Source organism: Micrasema longulum, unplaced genomic scaffold, assembly GCF_059751315.1.
Source record: "Micrasema longulum isolate JH-2025_06_02 unplaced genomic scaffold, ASM5975131v1 h1tg000076l, whole genome shotgun sequence".
NCBI classification, from domain to species: Eukaryota; Metazoa; Arthropoda; class Insecta; order Trichoptera; family Brachycentridae; genus Micrasema; species Micrasema longulum.
The window spans coordinates 444056-462983 of NW_028277283.1; the positions used below are offsets into that span (position 1 = coordinate 444056).

General features: G+C 34.4%; 1 protein-coding gene and 1 long non-coding RNA gene across 5 annotated transcripts in view; one reads left to right on the top strand and one right to left on the bottom strand.

Moving 5' to 3' along the window:
* Window positions 1-18928, top strand: part of sd (TEA domain transcription factor 1 homolog scalloped) — a 128579-nt gene that overhangs the window by 108372 nt on the left and 1279 nt on the right. For 2 of the 4 annotated variants that reach the window (XM_088232715.1, XM_088232700.1), the window contains exons 4-10: window positions 10014-10144; window positions 10445-10540; window positions 11709-11749; window positions 13957-14119; window positions 17042-17104; window positions 17606-17772; window positions 18080-18314. In XM_088232715.1, the coding sequence (XP_088088841.1) occupies window positions 10014-10144; window positions 10445-10540; window positions 11709-11749; window positions 13957-14119; window positions 17042-17104; window positions 17606-17772; window positions 18080-18314 (896 nt within the window). The remainder of the gene's footprint in view (window positions 1-10013; window positions 10145-10444; window positions 10541-11708; window positions 11750-13956; window positions 14120-17041; window positions 17105-17605; window positions 17773-18079; window positions 18315-18928) is intronic. The other 2 variants (XM_088232724.1, XM_088232706.1) reach the window with 1 other exon arrangement.
* The window catches only part of LOC148284914 (uncharacterized), a 49339-nt gene continuing 47799 nt past the window's right edge, over window positions 17389-18928 (bottom strand). The window contains exon 2 of the long non-coding RNA XR_015823454.1: window positions 17389-17418. This is a non-coding gene — a long non-coding RNA (uncharacterized LOC148284914). The remainder of the gene's footprint in view (window positions 17419-18928) is intronic.

Sequence of the window (18928 nt, forward strand, 5' to 3'; positions counted from 1 at the left end):
GAACAATAATGTCGTCGTGTGTATTGAGAAAATCAAACGGAACAGGTATATCGTTTCGTTTGGAAACACCATACAATTTATTGAATGAGTAGGTAATTAATAATATTTTTTAAGTAGTAGTCATTTTTAACAATTTCAAAATACATAAATAATACACTGACAGTAGGTGTCATTGTTATAGTAACGAGTTTCACAAAAAATATTTATTTATTTATTCATTTTTTCACATTAATAAAAATATGTGACCTCACTGGGGTTACCCGTGCCGAGGACACTTAACGATATACTTTTTTTTTTACATGTGAGAATATATAAAGAAGACTCAATATACAGAGAGAAATGACATGTGAAGACACGTATTCATGTTTATATTTCATTTTTGTACACCTATATTATAAACTAAAAAAATATGTACATATATGTACCTCTTTCTCACAACGTTGTGTGATTTGCCGTATCTTTATTTGGAATTGTTAGGGCAACGCAATATTTGCTAATTATAAGATCCTGTTGGTAAGGCAATAACGTGTCTATTTGTTATACGTTAGTGTTAATGATATTTTTTTTGTTTTCTAACGTTCTTTATACAACTTCATAAATTTAGCTAATGTGTTTAAATTATTTCTTAATGTTGCAGTGTAAAATCATTTTGATAAGCGATAAGTTGGGTTTTAAAATTCAATCTACAGCCCGTAAAATAGATTTTGATTGCATCATTTGTCGAGGAAATCATCTGTCCCGAAACCATTTTCTTTTTTATGAGGGTGCCAACCCCCGCCTCCGCCCCGTGCTTCCCGCTCCCATCTTACGATGTAGGTATGTGCAAGTATGTGTATATGTGTGTATGTACGTGTCCCGCCGTAAATCGGGCGCTCTATGGCGTGCGATATTGAAACAAGATTTGCATACACATTTATCACGGGGCTCGCTACACTATACTATATGTTCGTATAGCCATATGTACTGGCTTATCGCTTCCGCCTCCGTCTCGAAAGGGGTGCTCGGAAACTCGCAATCTCATCCCTTATTTTTATTAGACATCTTGAAAAAGTTTCACTCATCCACTTAAAGATTTTGTAAACGATTACCTACACAATATCAAGCTACCTTGCTATGAATAGTGTTCGGTGTATACGTATCTAATAATATAAATAATTTTGACAGGCGCCATGGCGCAGTTGGTTAGAAGGCTAACTATAAAAGTGGCATTGCCGGTTCGATTCCCGCCAGTTGCAAGAAAGAAACCCAAGTAAAAAAAAAACAGTGGGTCTGGGTGTCGTGGTGTATTTTTTTTCCTTCCAGCTGATGTGATTTTAAAATAAAAGCTTAGCGGGTTATTTATTTATTTAAAAAATGTACTCATACATATTACTTGTTTGCTGTTTTCTAGCACATTTATTTATGCCTAGTTAAAAATAGTATCATAATTAAAATATTGGCCTAATAATGAAAACGCTACATAAAAAACATTACAACTTCGTAGCATTTAAATCGTAAAAATTGATAGCAATTTATAAAGTACGTACTTTTACTAATTTCACGCTCGTATTTGTGTATTATAACAATGTAGGTTACTTTTACTTTCGCTTACATCATTTAATTTGATGGTACACTTGGCAACAGACACACAAGCTTGCGATACAATATGATATTATTTGTCTAATGGGTTCTTTCCATTTTATTCGACCATAGAATTGATAAAAGCATGTCTCGTAAATTAAATGAAAATACTGTAATACTCGTAAGCATAATGATTCAATAATTTTAGTAAAAAAATGTATTTTATCTATATATGCTTTTCTTGTTCCTAGTTTACTGTAGTTACTTGCGTGCATAATATTCTATAGATTATGTATTTAGGCTAGAAAAAGGAAATTGTCGGTTTTCTCGAGACACGATGTTGGCGTGGGTGGGGGCTAGCAGCTCGCAGCTAGGAACTAGGAGCCTGGACACCGGGCTCGGTTGTGGCCGACAGATAATTCTCGGCCCGGCCGGGGCTGGGGTACGAAATTCCCTCCGGAACATTTGAGAGTGGCGCTACATTGGCCATTTGTCATTAATAATGTCGGATGAAGGTAGATGCCGCCATATTGGCTAGCGTTATTGTATTGTTGTTCGGTTTTGCCTCGGAGTGGCCGAGCTCCGTATTCCATTGTTTGTGGAGCGTTTATTGACTTAATAAATCAAAAGCTTAATCATAAATACGAGTGCCCGTAACCGCGTGTGATTGCGTGTTGTAGTCGAAATGATAGCTTTTCTACTTCATTCGTTCATTATATTATTTCCATTACTTGACCGGAAACGTTTAATGTATAGTTTCGTAAAGGTAAAATTTCAAATAGTAACGAAAATTTTTAAATGGTTGTTCTGATTCGTTTGCGAATATTACACAATTTAGGATCATCCACGAGCGCTAATACGCTCGTACTGAGGTAGTACCGAGTACAGAATACAGAGTGTATGACCGGCCGAAGTATTCTGAACTCCAAAGTGGGCCAGTTATCCACTAGCGAGCGGGAGGGCCGTGTACAGCGGGCTTCTGATACACGACGTACGCTACACACGTGAGCTACATCGCCGATAGCGCGGGAAGCTGGAAAAGCCGAGACTCACACCTCGTCAAAATGGTTTTCTCGTTACACCTACCCGATTATGGGATACCCGCCCCCACCGGGGAACTTTGCTGTTCGCCGATCCATTATTACTTGCGGAGTCGAGTGTAGTAAATAATCCCAAGGGGTTATGTTTCTAGTTAAAGGGAGTCAGTTTAGTTTCCGGTCGGTTGCTCTCGATCTCTCGAGATATGATCGATTCCCTCCGGGCGGCGGCGGGGGCGCGGCGGGGGCGGGGAGTGCGAGGACAGGAAGCGCCGGTGGAGGAAAGGCCCGACATAATTACCCTCGGCTGGACATGTCGGGGAAAGTTAACCCGCGGAGTTTCCTTTGCCAATTTATTATTACTTTGTTCCTCTTGAACAGTGTCTGTCGGTCCCTCCGGAGGTAAATTAATTTAAAAAGGGGTGGGTGCAAGTTAACGGGGAAAAGTTTCATATAAAATCTTCCAGTGGCTTCAACCGAATTCGTTTGAATGATCACGATCTGTTAACGATATTAATTAGAGCCCCAACAGCGGAGTTGTTTTTGATTAACAAAATATTTTTAATAGGCAGCTACTACTAATTTTTTTGTTGATATTTTTTTTTAACGTTTTTATTCATCAGCGGCGTCTGTAATTTAACGGAGCTTTAAGAACTTATTTTCGTACAAATGTTCGGGATTCGGAACTCCATAGATAGTCGCGAATATCTCGAACATTTCCATAGACATCCAAACTAAACTGAAGCTTCCGCCACTCGGACTGGCCACTCAGCGGACGGTATTATCACATCGACCGCCGACCGCTAGGACTAGTAGATAGCGGATATTTACCGAAAGGCGGCCATGGACGGCCGGAAAATATTGTCACGCTCGCAATTTTGAAGATGAATGTTTCTCCGCACGAGTGTCCACTGGGCTGGTGGGGCGGCAGGGGAGGGAGGGGGCGGACCGAAACTATGCGAAGAATGCGCAATTAGTGAGCGAGCGCGCGCCCCCCAACCGGCGCTACGTACAAGAAAATATAAAGAAGGGCGGGATGAGAACCCCGAGGGGGGGATACCTTGACAGGGGCCGGGCCTATTCTCATTTCACTTTGGTCGATTCTTATCACAAAGGGTTTCTGGCAATTCAACAATTTGTCCTAGTGATAAACAGGCGTATTATACATATTATTAAATATATTTTTCCACACAATTTTTCGGGCGTGCAAAGGTCGGGACTATTTATTTTGTTTATTAGGAAAAACAACAGCATTACGAAATAATATACATGCAACATTATTAATTATTATGAAAATGTAAAATAAAGCCAGTAGTATTACAGAGGAACAAATAAAATAAAAACTTGAGTGAAGTTATAAAAAGAAAACCACAAAAATACTAATACCTGTTTTTATTTTATTTATTTCGAATTTTGTCACTGGACACACTAACGAGATACCTTGAGTAATCGTCTTATTTTTAAAAAAATAAAATAAACTCCGATGTGTCTCATTTAAAAATATAATTGTTTTTCTAGACAAAATAATCGCCGTAACAATGGTGCATAAAGTACCGCACATCAGTTTCAGCGTTATCTCGATCGTAAATCATATGGAAATAAAATAATAAATCTTTAGAGTACTTGTTTAGGGTAACATCGATTAATTAAAATTCATTATCATTCACTTTCCGCACCTAATGGTGCATAGGGCACTGCACTGCATCGCAGGCGTATCTTGATCATTTTATTTTTGTTATACAAAAGTAAGATGATCAGTCCTACGCTTCAGGTACCAGTTCAGGGACTATGAAATATTCTAGCGTGAAACACCCTTTGAAATAAAATTGATCTAAACGGGTGTTTTCACATATTTCATATCAACCATGCCGGGAATCGAACCCGAGGCCTCCTGCGTGGTAGACAAACGCGCTGATCATTACACCACGAGACCGATGAATTAAAATTACACTAAAAAAATATTTTAAGAAGATAATTAGTATGCTTTTTACTCTTCTTAATATTTGCATGTTGTGGTCGTTTCTATGCATTCAAATATTTGGTAATCTACGTACTTATTTCAAAATAAAAAAATTTTGTTATTTATAATCATTTCCATGTTTATATTATTTAGTATTGTCACGTACATTTACCGAACGTATAACGGGATATTACGCAACTTATTATCATTGTTAGTAAAGCTATTTCGTGTTCTGTTAAATTTGTTAAAAATACTAGTTTTGGTGCACAGTGAATAAATGTGTAAAGCGACCCTGTCTGCGGGTGTAGTGAGAAGGCGGAGGCGGCAAAGGGCGGAGGGTGGCGGGTGGCGGCCCCCGTTAGTGACTCCAAATATTCGCCTCTCCCATACGGCTTTATCCGTAGTAAATACGTCACCAGTTTTGTGTTCGGCAACTAACTTTAAAGATAACAATGGCCTGACAATACCGTCCTCTTAATCATACCTATTCAGTGGAAGAATTCCGCCCCTCAATCGCGAGTGGGAGCCCTTTTGATAAAGCGGATTTATTTTACTATCGTTTTATTTGTTTCAGGTTTTTCATGCAGTGTCATTTTCAGTCGGTTCATTTTCCTTACTATTTCCTTTGCTGATTTTTCAGCGTAACCGCATTTGTATTTTTACGTTACTGATTAGGTATAAGGACCGCTAATGCATACAGCTATAATAATATGCGTAAATATAATTATCATCATTCCCTTTCCGCACCTAATGGTGCATAGGGCACTTCATTGGTACACAAATCGCAGCGTATATTGTTCATTTTTGTTACTTGAAGATAAGATGATCAGTCTTGCGCTTCAGGAGCCATTCTGGGGCTTATGAATATTTGAGTACAAAAACACATTTTTAAAATCAATGTTTCATGTCGATCATGTCGGAAATTAATCGTAAACGTAATGGATCTGATTTAATTATGCGTTATTATAATTTTGTATGTACTGATGCAACATTTTCGTTAATAATCATTTTAAGGTTACAAAAAATAAGAATATTAACTGCACATCATGCAGCTTCGAATCGCATGGATGATTATAATTTCTAGCCATTCATTTATTAACTAATTATTAATTTAACTTGTGTTTCGACACGTTTTGCGTATCTGGTATCAACTGCCCCCTTTTATAACCAGAAGTAATATAAGAATTAAGAATAAGTACAAGAATTCGACCATGATACTTGTGTCGGAAAAAACAACAAGTTTTTACACAAGAAACAACCATAGCGCTTTATTCAATCTCACCATCTTCTATTTTTATTTCAGATTATTATTACAATTTCGATTAAGTATTAGTTGTTGTTGAAGTGAGAAGCAGAGACATGACTAATGTAGTAGTGATTATATCATTATTATTTTGAGCATCCTGAATTCAATTGATTTATTCAGTTATTAATATTTGATAATTTTAATTATATGATTCTAAGCATGGGGCAATGATAATAAATCTATCAATTAGCATTATCAATAGCAATCATTAGCAAATTCATTATTTTTCATAACATTGGGTTAATTACATTGAGCCAAAATTAATTAAGACACAGAAAGTGCATGGAAATTTTTGTTTAAAAAACTCTCCTTTTGAGTTAGCGACGGGAAAAATGGATGCCTGCGATTCGCAAGTTCAATCGTATCCTATACAACTAGCTCACTCAAAATAAACCAATGTTGTATTTCGCTCTTGTTTCGCCTTTCCTACGATGGGAGGTGAGTGTTTTAGACTTCCAAAAATAAGATTCAAGGCAACTTAGAACAATCTGTACCATAAAAGAATAAAGATGTTTAACGAGTTGCCGAAAGAGATTAGGGATGCTAGGTCTTTCGCATCGTTACGTGGAATAGCGATGGTTTTTGTTAAAAACAAACATCCATATATGATGGTAGAGTGTCATCAGAAAGAGTTTAAATGAATAACAAACTATTTGTTCAATTGATTGTTTTGTACGAGTATAATATGTATCAGTTAAGGAATTACTAGTTGTTAAAATAAATACGAGGGTTGTTTTTTAAGTTTTGCATATTGACCCGGAATAAAACAGTAGATGGCTTATAAAGAATTAATGTTTTTTTTAAGTATTTTCCACGAAGGTCAATACATTTTTGCATGCGCTCGAACAATAATAACTCTAGAAGCAGTTATTCCACTCGTTTGTTGGTACAGTCGAGATTGCGTTTTTGTAGACGTCGACTGCTTCTTCTGGTGACTGGAACCATTGACCACGCAGTCCGTTCTTGATTTTCGTAAAGGTAAAAAAGTTGTTGGGACTTAGGTCGGGACTGTACGAAGGATGGTCTAGCAATTCGACGTTTTGTTGCTCTATAAAAATTCAATTGTCTTGCGAGCTGTATGCGAACTTGCATTATCTTGGTAGACGATGATTCGTCGTTCGGGGTTGGTTTTTCGAAGCTCAGCGATGACTTCCGGTAAACAAATAGTTGTGTACCAATCGGCAGTAACAGTTCTTTGATCTTGCAGAGGAATTGTTGTTACATTACCCGCCTTTGAGACAAATGGCACGACCAACTTTTTGGAAACACTACAAGAACGGATGACGTTTGTCGACTTTTCTTCACCTTGGAACACCCAAACATACGATTGGAGTTTATTTTCGAGTTCATATGAGTAAATTTACGATTCGTCACCACTGACAATGCTGTACACATTTTTAGAGTTTCCTGCGTTGAAGCAAGTCTAGAGTTTTTATGACACCAATTGACCCTAGCTTCTTTCTGTTTTTCGGTCAACAGATGCGGTATCCAACGGGAAGCTAATTTTTTAGACACAATTGGGAAATATAGCTTTTTTTTACATTATTAAAGTTATAAAGGTCTATGAAATACTGTCCACCAAAAATATTTTTTTTTTCTAATTATTAGTAGCATAAAAAATATTTTTATATTTGTAATTTTGAATTCCCGCAAAAACGGTCATTCCATTGGCCACGCCCCTAATACGTCGCGTTTCATGTTTATTTGTTCCTGGCCATTAATTTTTTTTTAAATATTATCACGAATCTTTACGTCACAACAACCAAGGCCGCCACCAAAAACGTGGCGTTTTTCTGGCAACGTATTTTTATTAAATTTATTTTTTAAATGTATGTATGAAAACATTTCTCCACAATATCCATATCGATTTTGAAAATACAATAAATTATTTTTAATCCATTTCATATATTTTCATCGGTATTCGTGATGTGTGATATTTCCCTATTTTTCATGCTATTTTTTTTTATTGAGGACTTCGAAATGCCCAATGATGCCTCAATCTGGCGATTTGTCACATGTCGATCCTCCTCGATGAGCTTGCGCACAGCATCGACGTTTTCCTGGGTGACTGCCGTTTTTGGTGCACCTGTCTTTGGATCGTCGCTAAGACTCAGCCGTCCACATTTGAATTTGCCATACCAACGAGAAATTGTCGATTGATCAGTGTTTCATTGCCGAAAACAGAAACCAACTCGACGAGGCATTCTGGTTGAGATAATTGTCTTAGAATGTTGTAACAAATTATTGCGCGAAAATTTTCGCGGTTTTATTTTGTTGTTCGAATAACTTGCGAACGTTGACACTTCACTGTAGCTACAACACTACACGTATCGCACTGCAACTTTGGATTTAGGTTAACTAGAGATGAAGGTTTCTTTTTAATAGTGACATTGTATTCGTGGCGCCCTCTATGTCCCTGTTTGCAACACTGAAAAGAAAACCCTCGTGTTTTGTACAACTACTATCTGAATAAACACATTAAATACGAACGAACACCGATGACTCTTGTGCTAAGCACTCTGAATATATTTATAGTTTTCAGCTTTGCATTTTTTTGCTTTGCCAAGCTAATTAATTTCGCACAATAGTAAAATAGCAATCATTTTCATCGTTCGGTGCCGGTGCTCCTGGAAGCTGCAAACCCGGAATAATGGTCCAACTTGTAATACGCTCCCCGATGGAAAGTTTCTACTTCGTTTATGTTATATTCCAGAAAGTTGCCAAGTTCCACGGACTCTACGCTTGTTTGTCTAACTTCAAGATTAAAATTTAGAGAGAAACAAAATTAATTAGAGCACACCACTCGTGTTGTGTACTACTCGTGTTCCGTGTATGGAGCTCGGAAGCGCTTTCCGCTTCCGCTCACCCTATTCACACCCCCAACATCTTATTTGTAATTATCTTACAAACTTTACGGCTCTGGAAAGTGGACTTGAACTTCTACTTTTATTATCTTCTACTAAGAACGTAATATTAGCTCGGTTCTCGATATTATTATCGAAATATAATTTACTCGTACATTCGATTTTTGTTGTAAGTCACATAAAAATTCTTAATACCATATGGTCGAGGCGTGACGCGCGACGGCGCGGCGCGACAAATAGAATCGTTGAACTTATTGAAATAAAATTACAAACAAATTCGTTAATATTAAAGTTACTTTTAAAGGTTATTAGAATATTTTTTACTCGTATTTTTACCCACCAATTGACAGTGACTTAAATATTATGATTCAGCCAACGACTTATAGTAAATAGACACGTTTTTATTTTACTAATTACATGTCACATTTAGTGTTGCCATCGACAATTTGAAAAAATAGACAGTAAATCACAATGCATGTATGTACATGTAAACTTGAGTGAAAAAAAAAATTACGCATATTCCGTTAGTTCATATTTCTATGTAACTCGTTACCACACTCGCTGTCAATGTTCTTATTTAAAATTGTGAAAAATTTACTCAAAAATATAATTTATTACGAATTTTCCTCAACTTATTAATACTTATTTAATCATTTGGATTGTGTTTACGGATGAAACGATATATCTGTTCTGTTTTTCACAGTTGTAGTGAAATGAAAACATTTTTTTCATCACAGACAGCGGCACTATTCCATGTAGCGTTACGTCCGATCAGGACGAATGTTCGCTAAGGAATCGAGGCAAGGAATAAACTTACCCACGAATTGAAAATTCATCCGTTACGCGCTTGTAACATGTTTATTTAATTACTTATTATATGTCATTGGATGCAACTGTACATTAGCTAGCGCGTTTGCTTACCATATATTACATACGCGAATGCAGTGACAATATTTCCATTGTGAACAAAATATTAAGCCGTTTCACGCAGGGGTAGACGCAGAGGATAGAATGCGTAACACTTGTTTGTGTTTCGTTCATTTTCAACTTCGAGTATTCTGACTTGACACGACCATACATAGTAGTTGATCGTGTCATGGTCTTACTTGGCTTTTAAATCCAGGAACATTTGCAATATACCAAAATATTTTGAGCTGTACTTTCCCTGTCCATTTCATGTACTTCCTCTCTCCTTGAGTGTTTTTTTTAAGACAATAAATATCCGAAACATAATTAGAGCAACCGATCCTGTATATGTTTTTTAATCTTTATTTATTATTTTTCAGGGAGAAATGAGCTTATTGCCAGATACATAAAATTAAGAACCGGAAAAACGCGAACTAGGAAACAAGTCTCTTCACACATACAAGTTCTTGCCCGACGGAAACTCAGAGAAATTCAAGCGAAATTAAAAGTGGTGAGAAATACTTAATACTTTCGGTTAATTGTATGTTTTATTGACTTAATCATAATTTCGAATAGTTCCTGAATTTTCGTAATATTATCCGTCGGTATTCTGTTCAGATTTCATGTCTAACCATCATCTACACAATAGGTAGTAGATTTCAACAAATTTCAATCTTATTAGGTTCAGTTTAAATCATATTTTTTTAGGATGGACTGCCTATTATGAAAAATGGTTCTGTTTTTCTCGAGATTTCTTTAAAAAAATATGTGCTTTAGAATAAATAGTCATTAAATGAAATGATGTGTTCAGGATGGAGGTATGTTGAAGGAGAAAGCAATGCAGAGTATCTCATCATTATCAAGCGCCCAAATAGTGGCGGGTCTGCCGGTTCCTTATCATCCCGTGGTAAGCTGTGTGGACAAATAATGCTAACTCAAATGGTGTTTATTTTGCCAAGTGGCCATACGTATTGCTGTTCATCGTCTCTAGCTTGTAATGCTGGTTTTGTATTTATGTTACCGATACTAATACACATTTCACCATTACAATCAAATTACAGAATTGCTAGTGAATAATTCACAAAGATATAATAATATATACTTCACTGACAGAAGGCGCAATTTTACACTGGTCACATTGTTAGCCGAAATGTCCATACACTGTTTTTACTGAACTGCGAGTAAAGCTTGCGTATTCATCTTAACCTGCCTTTTAATGCTTATTTCTATTTGACCTCCTGTCCGATACATATATTACCAACTAAAATTACCCGCTTTCAACTTATAATATCATTAGGACTTTTATGCAGTTATCAAATAATTGTATTCAAATTGTGGTTTGATTGAAACAGATTTAAGTGAGACTGAATGTGTGAGATCACTGTGAATGGGGTGGGGTTATACTGAAACAAATAGAGGAATTTGTGTATGTTCACTAGGGATGGAATGACAGAGAGATATTGAAAGGAGGGTGAACGGTGCGCTTAAATCAACCTCGACAAATAAATGTCACGGGAGGAAAAATTAGCAGTTCACAGTGGAGTCTTGGTGCCGACCCTTATGTATGGGAGCGAAGTATGGAATTGGAAAAACAAGGATGAAAGTAGGCTAAATGCTGTCGAAATGCAATCTCTCATAAAACTATTAAGATAGGTGCTCAAATATCAAGATCCGTACATTATGTAAGGACGAGACTAACATTATCGACAAAATCAAGAAAGGAGCTCTGCGTTGGTTTGGACATGCAGAGCGAATGGACAGCGAAAGGATGGCTAAAAAGATTTACGATGCGAATGTTGATGGATGCAGAAATTGAGGAAGGCCGGGAAAGACATGACATGACCAAATGCAACAAATGCTTGAAGATAGATATGTCAAAAGTTGGAATAATCGGCACACATGCACGAGAAAATATATGAATGTAGAGGAAGCGAGATCTGTATGTAAAGACAGAGTGATATAGTGTTCTATCCTCTCTGCCTATCCTTACGGGGAAACGGCGTGATGGTTTGTTTTTACGCAATTAGATTTAACATATTTTTTTGTTGAATTAATTCATTTTCATTTTTTTTCAGCAATTTTGGCAACCGGGATTACAACCTGGAACCTCTCAAGAGTAAGTCTATACATAGGAGACTATTCATATTCTGATATGGAGAGGTTTTTAAGCATATCAAGTCTTGAAAAACGCAGATGCATTGCAGATATAATCTGCATGTATAAAATTATGAACTGTCTCATTGATGCCCCTGAAATTTTGCAAAAGATTCTTTTTAACGTTCCCACCCGTAGACTAAGAAATAATGAAATGCTTTTCCTCGGTCACTACAGGACCAATTATGGTGCACAGTCGCCTTTGCCCAGAATGATCAGGCGGGTGAACGATCATCAAGATCTTGATTATTATGGTGTAAGGATGTCTTTCTTTACAAATCAGCTAAAGAATCTGTATAGTTAGCCTATGCTTTTTACTTAATCTAAAAAATCTATCATCTGTCTTTGCTGCTTATTTCTGTTCCTTATATTTTTTTATTCCTTTGTAAAAATTTCTTTTAATTGTAATGTTTATAATGGACTTTGTCCGTAAATAAATAAATAAATAAATAAATATTTATCACTGTGAATAAAATAAACTTTTATTTTATTTTTATCAACACAGTTTTGTGACTATACGAGCTTCGACATTAGCCCTTCTATTTTATAAATTATATTATATCGCAGTCAATATAATATATTCTAAATGTTTCTGTAAACAAGCACAATTAAAAACATTCAATGCAGTTAGATTTAGGTATAACCTACTAAACTTTAATAATTAAGTCCATGCAAGTAATGTTTTTTGTGGTTCTTCTATAATTTTTTTTACAATTTAATTGATTTTTATTATTACGTAGGCCATATTATAGGCAGAATGATTGTACCTCTCACTAGGTATTTAGGACAGTAAATGTCATTGCTAATATTTATTACCAATTTAATCTATATCTATCACGAACTTACGTTAACAATTATGTAAATTAGTTAGAGTATTACAGTTTTACTACCACCCTTTAAACAGATATAATAAAGTATTTATTTTTACTTTAATATGTATGGGAAGATAAGTAGGTATGTTGTTTTTTTGCAAAAAAATGTAATAATTTTCCTATTTTTATTTTTTCACTTTATTTTGAATGGGTTATATTATTTATTCTAAAGGTCCTCTGATATGTTCATATCCATTTGATAATAGTCGCAATTTGATTACTACGATTTTTTTATAGAAAAATTTTACGGACAAAAATATTCATTCTCTTCTTTTGATCTTGCATAATAACAGAGCAAATAAAAACATGAAATTATTAACTGCATGAATCTGAGGATAATTTTTGTTATTGCCACTACAAATTACATACCTGTTTGATTTTTATTTAGTGTGAAAAGATATCTGAAAAATGGGAAAAAAAACTCTAATATTAGCCTAAGCTTTATACTTGGAACTCCAAAACTGATTCAATAAATTTATTTCTTCTTTTATTTTCCCGCTTAAGTCATATATTATTTACTCTTATAGTCTGGTCTGAAATAAAAACATAGAGTTTATTACATGTGATGCTGAAAAACAAACATGGCTATCTCCAGACACCGTCTTTTTTGAATAATATGACTGCTTATATTAATTTACATAATGATATTTATTATATAAATACAAGACGAGTGATACTTTAATCCACAAATTTGGAAAATCCAGTGACCGGTTTCATCGCTTTTGCGACATCTTCGAGACTGGTCACTGGATTTTCCATATTTGTGGATTAAAGTATGACTCATCTTTCATTTATATAATAAATTACAATAAACTTCCATCAAGAATTTTCATTTACAAACTTAAATGTTTTTAATGATATTTAGTTTAAACATAGCCATCTTCTTTATTTCTGCTATGAAAACAGTTTGAAAGCAACAGAAACTCATATGGTTATTTGGATCGACCACAGACAAAAGGTTTATTAACTCAGTTTCACTTACAATGGAGCTGGCCACTTTTGTTTTTTAGCGTCACACCTTATCTTATATTGTATTACTTAAAAATTCAATCATGTATCATTATTTTCAAAAACTCTAATGGATAAATGTAATAAATGTAAGGACGGCCCCCATGATCTACTGGCTAAGACAGTTGCTTCATGCACAGGTGTTCCATGTTTGATTTCCAGTGAGACTAAAAATTAAAAGTCATTTTTACAAGTCTAGGCATTTGTACTGTAATTCACCATTGTTATTATTCTTCCTCTGTTGTGGTGCAATGGATTCAAAAAAATAAATGTTTTATGTATATTTTAGTGTGAAGCCATTCCCTCAAGGCGCGTACAGTGCGGGCAAGGGGGTGGTGGGAGGTGCTGAGGTTGCCCCTCCGCCCCCCTGGGAAGGAAGAGCCATCGCCACCCATAAGCTGCGTCTCGTGGAATTCTCCGCCTTCATGGAGCAGCAACGAGACACAGAAACCGTTAGTAAAACAGATACACCTGACAGTTTTACATAGTTTCAAAATAACGCAAACCAAAGTTTTTTGTTTTCTTTGATTATAAATTTAATCCAATTTGGCCTGTATGCAGGCGGTTTATGTATAACTAATTTTGACAAAATTATTGGCAGTTTTAAATCTTTCCACTCGCGGCCCCAGATTGCTTCAATTTGATCATGAATTATCACACTGTCGCGTCTAGGACAGACTTATAATTGTAATAATCTTTGTTTTTTTTCTCGTAAATGCGAAAATCAATAAAAAAAAACATGTTATAATAAAATATTATTTTTGAATCAGCAAATGTTTTGAATGCTCTTCAACTAGGTAACTTCAAAATCAGCATTTTTGAGTTACCCACTAAAAACACATATTTGTATATTCTATGAATGCTACAAAGAAACAAATCGTGATGCATTCAAATCATATATTATGACAATGGTTATTATTAGAAGAGTGTATCTTTGATTGATGATTTACTCGAACTTTGTAAACATGGCGGGAATATCTTTATAGTATTTAATGGGTTAACTAACAATATGTATTCGTTTTTGGACTTCCCTACACCCTTTGCATTTATTTACTACTCAGTTGATTTAGTCAAGTGATGAAAACGATGTTGTACCAAATATGTGTATAAGGGTATGTTTCCTGTCTGATAGTGATAGTGAATAATTTAATGTAGTTATACAGAAAGCAGCCAGTCCATAAAGGTGCTATTATCTCAGTTTCACTTTTCTATGGCTGGATGCTTTCTGCATAACTACGTTAAATTGTTCTTACTATTTTAAAGAGCAATATGAAAAATAAATTATGTTTTATTTTTAAATATTATTCTGAATCGATTTTTTTACAAGAAAACGTATCCACCATTACTGTTTATTTTATTATCTTTTTTTTTACATGGTATTGCGTGGAAAGTATCCAAAATGGGAGTCTGGTGTTAACAATTTTACATGTTTTCTGCAATATGTTAATAGCTTTTTGTTTTATTTCCTTTATTATTATTTATGCTTGTTTTCTTTGTTTCTTATTTATGATTATTTTTTTCTTTTACATATAATCTATTTCTTTTATATGCTTAGTAAAGAATGCCTGAATAGGCGTATATGTATAAAAATTAAAATAAGAGATCTCGTGTTCGATTCTCGACATAGTTGTATTTTTTCACAGCAGTATTTTATAGTTTGTAGATTGGCCCCTAAAGTTACATAAATACGCTACGATTGGTATACCAATCATTTACTTATGCACCATTAGGTGTGGATAAGGGAATGATGACTGTGATGATGATGTTTTCTAAATTCTACAATCAATGTGTTTTATTCTTTGAATGAATATGATTAATTAAATAATAAACATATTGTGGAGTGACATTGATATCAACTTTATTTCTCTGTTGTCTTATAGAAAGAGACATATATAGAAAAGATATTGAGAGTATACAACCAAATACAAAATATTATGTATTATAAAAATGGCATAGATCAATAATATGGTGATACCATATATCATCGCTGGGCTCGTAATATCTCCAATGTGACAAAATTGAAATTACACAGGAGAGTGAAAATAACTATTTTTAAGCAAGGAAATGAAGGGAATCTGCCAATTTCTTTACAAAATGTGTAAATAATTATTTATTTTCATAAATAACATATTTTTTTGTATTTGAATAGATACATTTAGAAATATAATTTAAAATGTAACATTGGAGGTATTGTTCGTTTTTGCATTGACAACTTATCGTATTGAATTAATTTAGCATCTTCTCTGTTTATTTGATAGGAAAATGAAAGGTGACTTTAATTTTGTTAAAACCTTAATTACAAGTTACTTAAATTGTGTAAATAAAACCATTTTGACAGTTGCAAAGGTATATTTGGAGATGCAAGGAAAAGTTCTTACATAAAAGCTAAATAAAACTACTACCTAACAATTAATAGTAAAAAAAAATTTCTTGGTGGGTAGGGCATCGTAGAAAGGATGATGGTCTTTTTCCATAACTGATTTCATATCTTGTAGATGCTTGAATTTTTCTTCTGATATTGGAAGCTGGGCTTTGTATAAATTCTCGGAGTAAATAATCATGTTCTGACTTTCACGGCAACCCGGTAATATCTCCCAATTAGAAGAATAATCCAATGTAAAATACACACAACCATCCGGCGAATTTTTGAATTGTCTTATTATATGTTGACAACTACTGGATCCCCTGCCGTTCTGCCTGGCATTATAGATGAGAAATTCGATGGTAAATTGTATTTTTTGAAAACTTATAGCGAAATACCTCCGATGTGGAGAGCCATGCGGTCGAGGGGAAGTTACAGTTGTTAATGTAAAAGCTCCAATGTGATGATTGTGCACATTGGTGTTATTACGGTCCTAATTTCGGGAGACGTAACACTTTGGAGGTTGGTTTTTCTCAAATAATTTAATTTGAGTGATACATAGCACATTGGAGAAATTACAGAACGATCCGGGCCAAGTGAAGTACAAAAATATGAAATAAAAGCATTTTGGAAAAATCGTCACATTGGAGGTATTACGCGCCCAGCGAGGTTATATAACTAGACTAGAAATGGAAACTTAAATTGTAAAGCTACTAGCTTTATACTTATAAAACATTTAGTTAAAAATTTATTTTTCATAAACTTTAGAATCATTAATTTATGAGAACTTGTCGTAACTCGTGGGAGTAAAAAATTTTTTTTTTCTTTGATTTAATAATAAAATAAATAAAAAAACTTTTGGAAAAAAAACACTTAATTTCATCAACAAATTATATGTCCTTTTAAAATCTAACTATTACAGAATATTTTGTCTTCAATATACAAATAACTATATCGAATGAACCTTGATTATAAATTAGATAATTAATCGCCGCTATTTTCTTGTTTTCAGTACCACAAGCATCTATTCGTCCATATAGGAGGGTCAGCAACGTATGCAGATCCATTATTAGAGGTTTGTGGAAACTATTATATGAAGTTTAAAGTAAAATGTGCATTTTCCGTGTCTGAACGGATAAAGAACACAGTTCGAACAAAGAACAAAGTCCGCCTCGTAATGTAGTGGTGGTCGCCTACCATACTTGAGGTCCCGGGTTAAATTGCTTTGACAGTCAACATTAAATATTGATTTAAAAGGTAGTTTAACATTGCAATACTTCATTCTCCTGGACTGGCACCTAAAGTATAAGACTGATCACCTTAACTTCATGTGACAAATCATCATTATACATTGCATTTGGTCTATAAATGCAGTGCCTTATGCACCACCTGAAAAAAAAGTTGGAATATGAGTTTGTCACAGATTTTTTGTCTATATTGTCATTGATATTGTGTTTATTTCTGATTCTGGTCAAACCTCATTAAAAAAATAATAAAAGTAATTATTTGGATGAACATAATTTCTTGAATAATTATTTGTACCTAAGTCTATAAATATCAATGTTTTTTTTTTCAGTCTGTCGATGTAAGACAAATATATGACAAATTCCCCGAGAAAAAAGGCGGCCTCAAAGAACTGTATGATAAGGGTCCACAAAGTGCTTTCTTCCTTGTCAAGTTTTGGGCTGATCTAAATACCAATATTCAAGATGAATCAGGGGCCTTCTATGGTGTAACAAGCTTGTAAGTATCAACGTCAATAAGATTTGTTCAATTTGGCAAGCTGAAGTTTCAGATTTACTCAATTATTAGTTTTATTAAATTATAGGTCACACAGCACTTGCGAGGTGTTAATATTAATGGCACTGAATGAATGTTATTTGTACAAATGTTATGTCGTTATTTATCAGAAAATACATAAATTGTCTAGCTCGCTTAGTCGGGACTAAACATGACTTTTTACCGAGTTACTGTTGTTTTTTAAAAATATTTACATAAGTCCGTAATGAAGGATTTGCTGAATACATTTGATCAATCATTTAATTTTTAGGTACGAGAGCAATGAAAACATGACCATAACTTGTAGTACCAAGGTATGCTCCTTTGGAAAGCAGGTGGTAGAGAAGGTAGAAACCGAGTATGCGAGGTTTGAAGCGGGTCGATTTGTGTACCGCATTCACCGCTCACCCATGTGCGAATACATGATCAACTTCATACACAAGCTCAAACACCTGCCAGAAAAATACATGATGAACAGTGTCCTCGAAAATTTTACAATTTTACAGGTAATTCCACTTTGTTTTTTCCCAGTTGTATTTTTAATAAATCTTTTGGTGTTACCTTATATGTTAAGTTATCTTAACTTGTTGCATGCAACTATCTATATATCGATAGATTACATAATATGTAACCAATTTTTCCAAATAAACATTAGCTTATTTGTTTTATATTGTATTCATAAGCATATTTTTGCAAGTGCAGAAAGTTACAGAAAATTCATTGAAAAATGTTCTTTGCAAGGTATTTTTTAAATACAATCCTGGATGCAGACCAGGTTTTCGTGAGCACGTTTCACAAAACCACACCTGTTTCTTATCTCCAAATCGAGTCCATATCTATTATTTTTTATAATGATTTATTCTAATAAACTATCCGAAAAAAAAAACATTGTTCTGCAGTTGACCTTTTCATGGGTATTCTAAATCTGGTATTTTTCACTAAAAATCAAGGTAGATCTTCTTCTGCAACCGAATACATTATCCAAAACCTTCTAAACTTCCCGATCGATTCTGCTCTAGGGTAAGAATCCTTGGAAGATCATCCGCTACTACTGTGAAAAAATCCATTATTAGAATTGCTAAAATTTTCAAGCTAATCACTAATTTCTTCTTTAAAAATA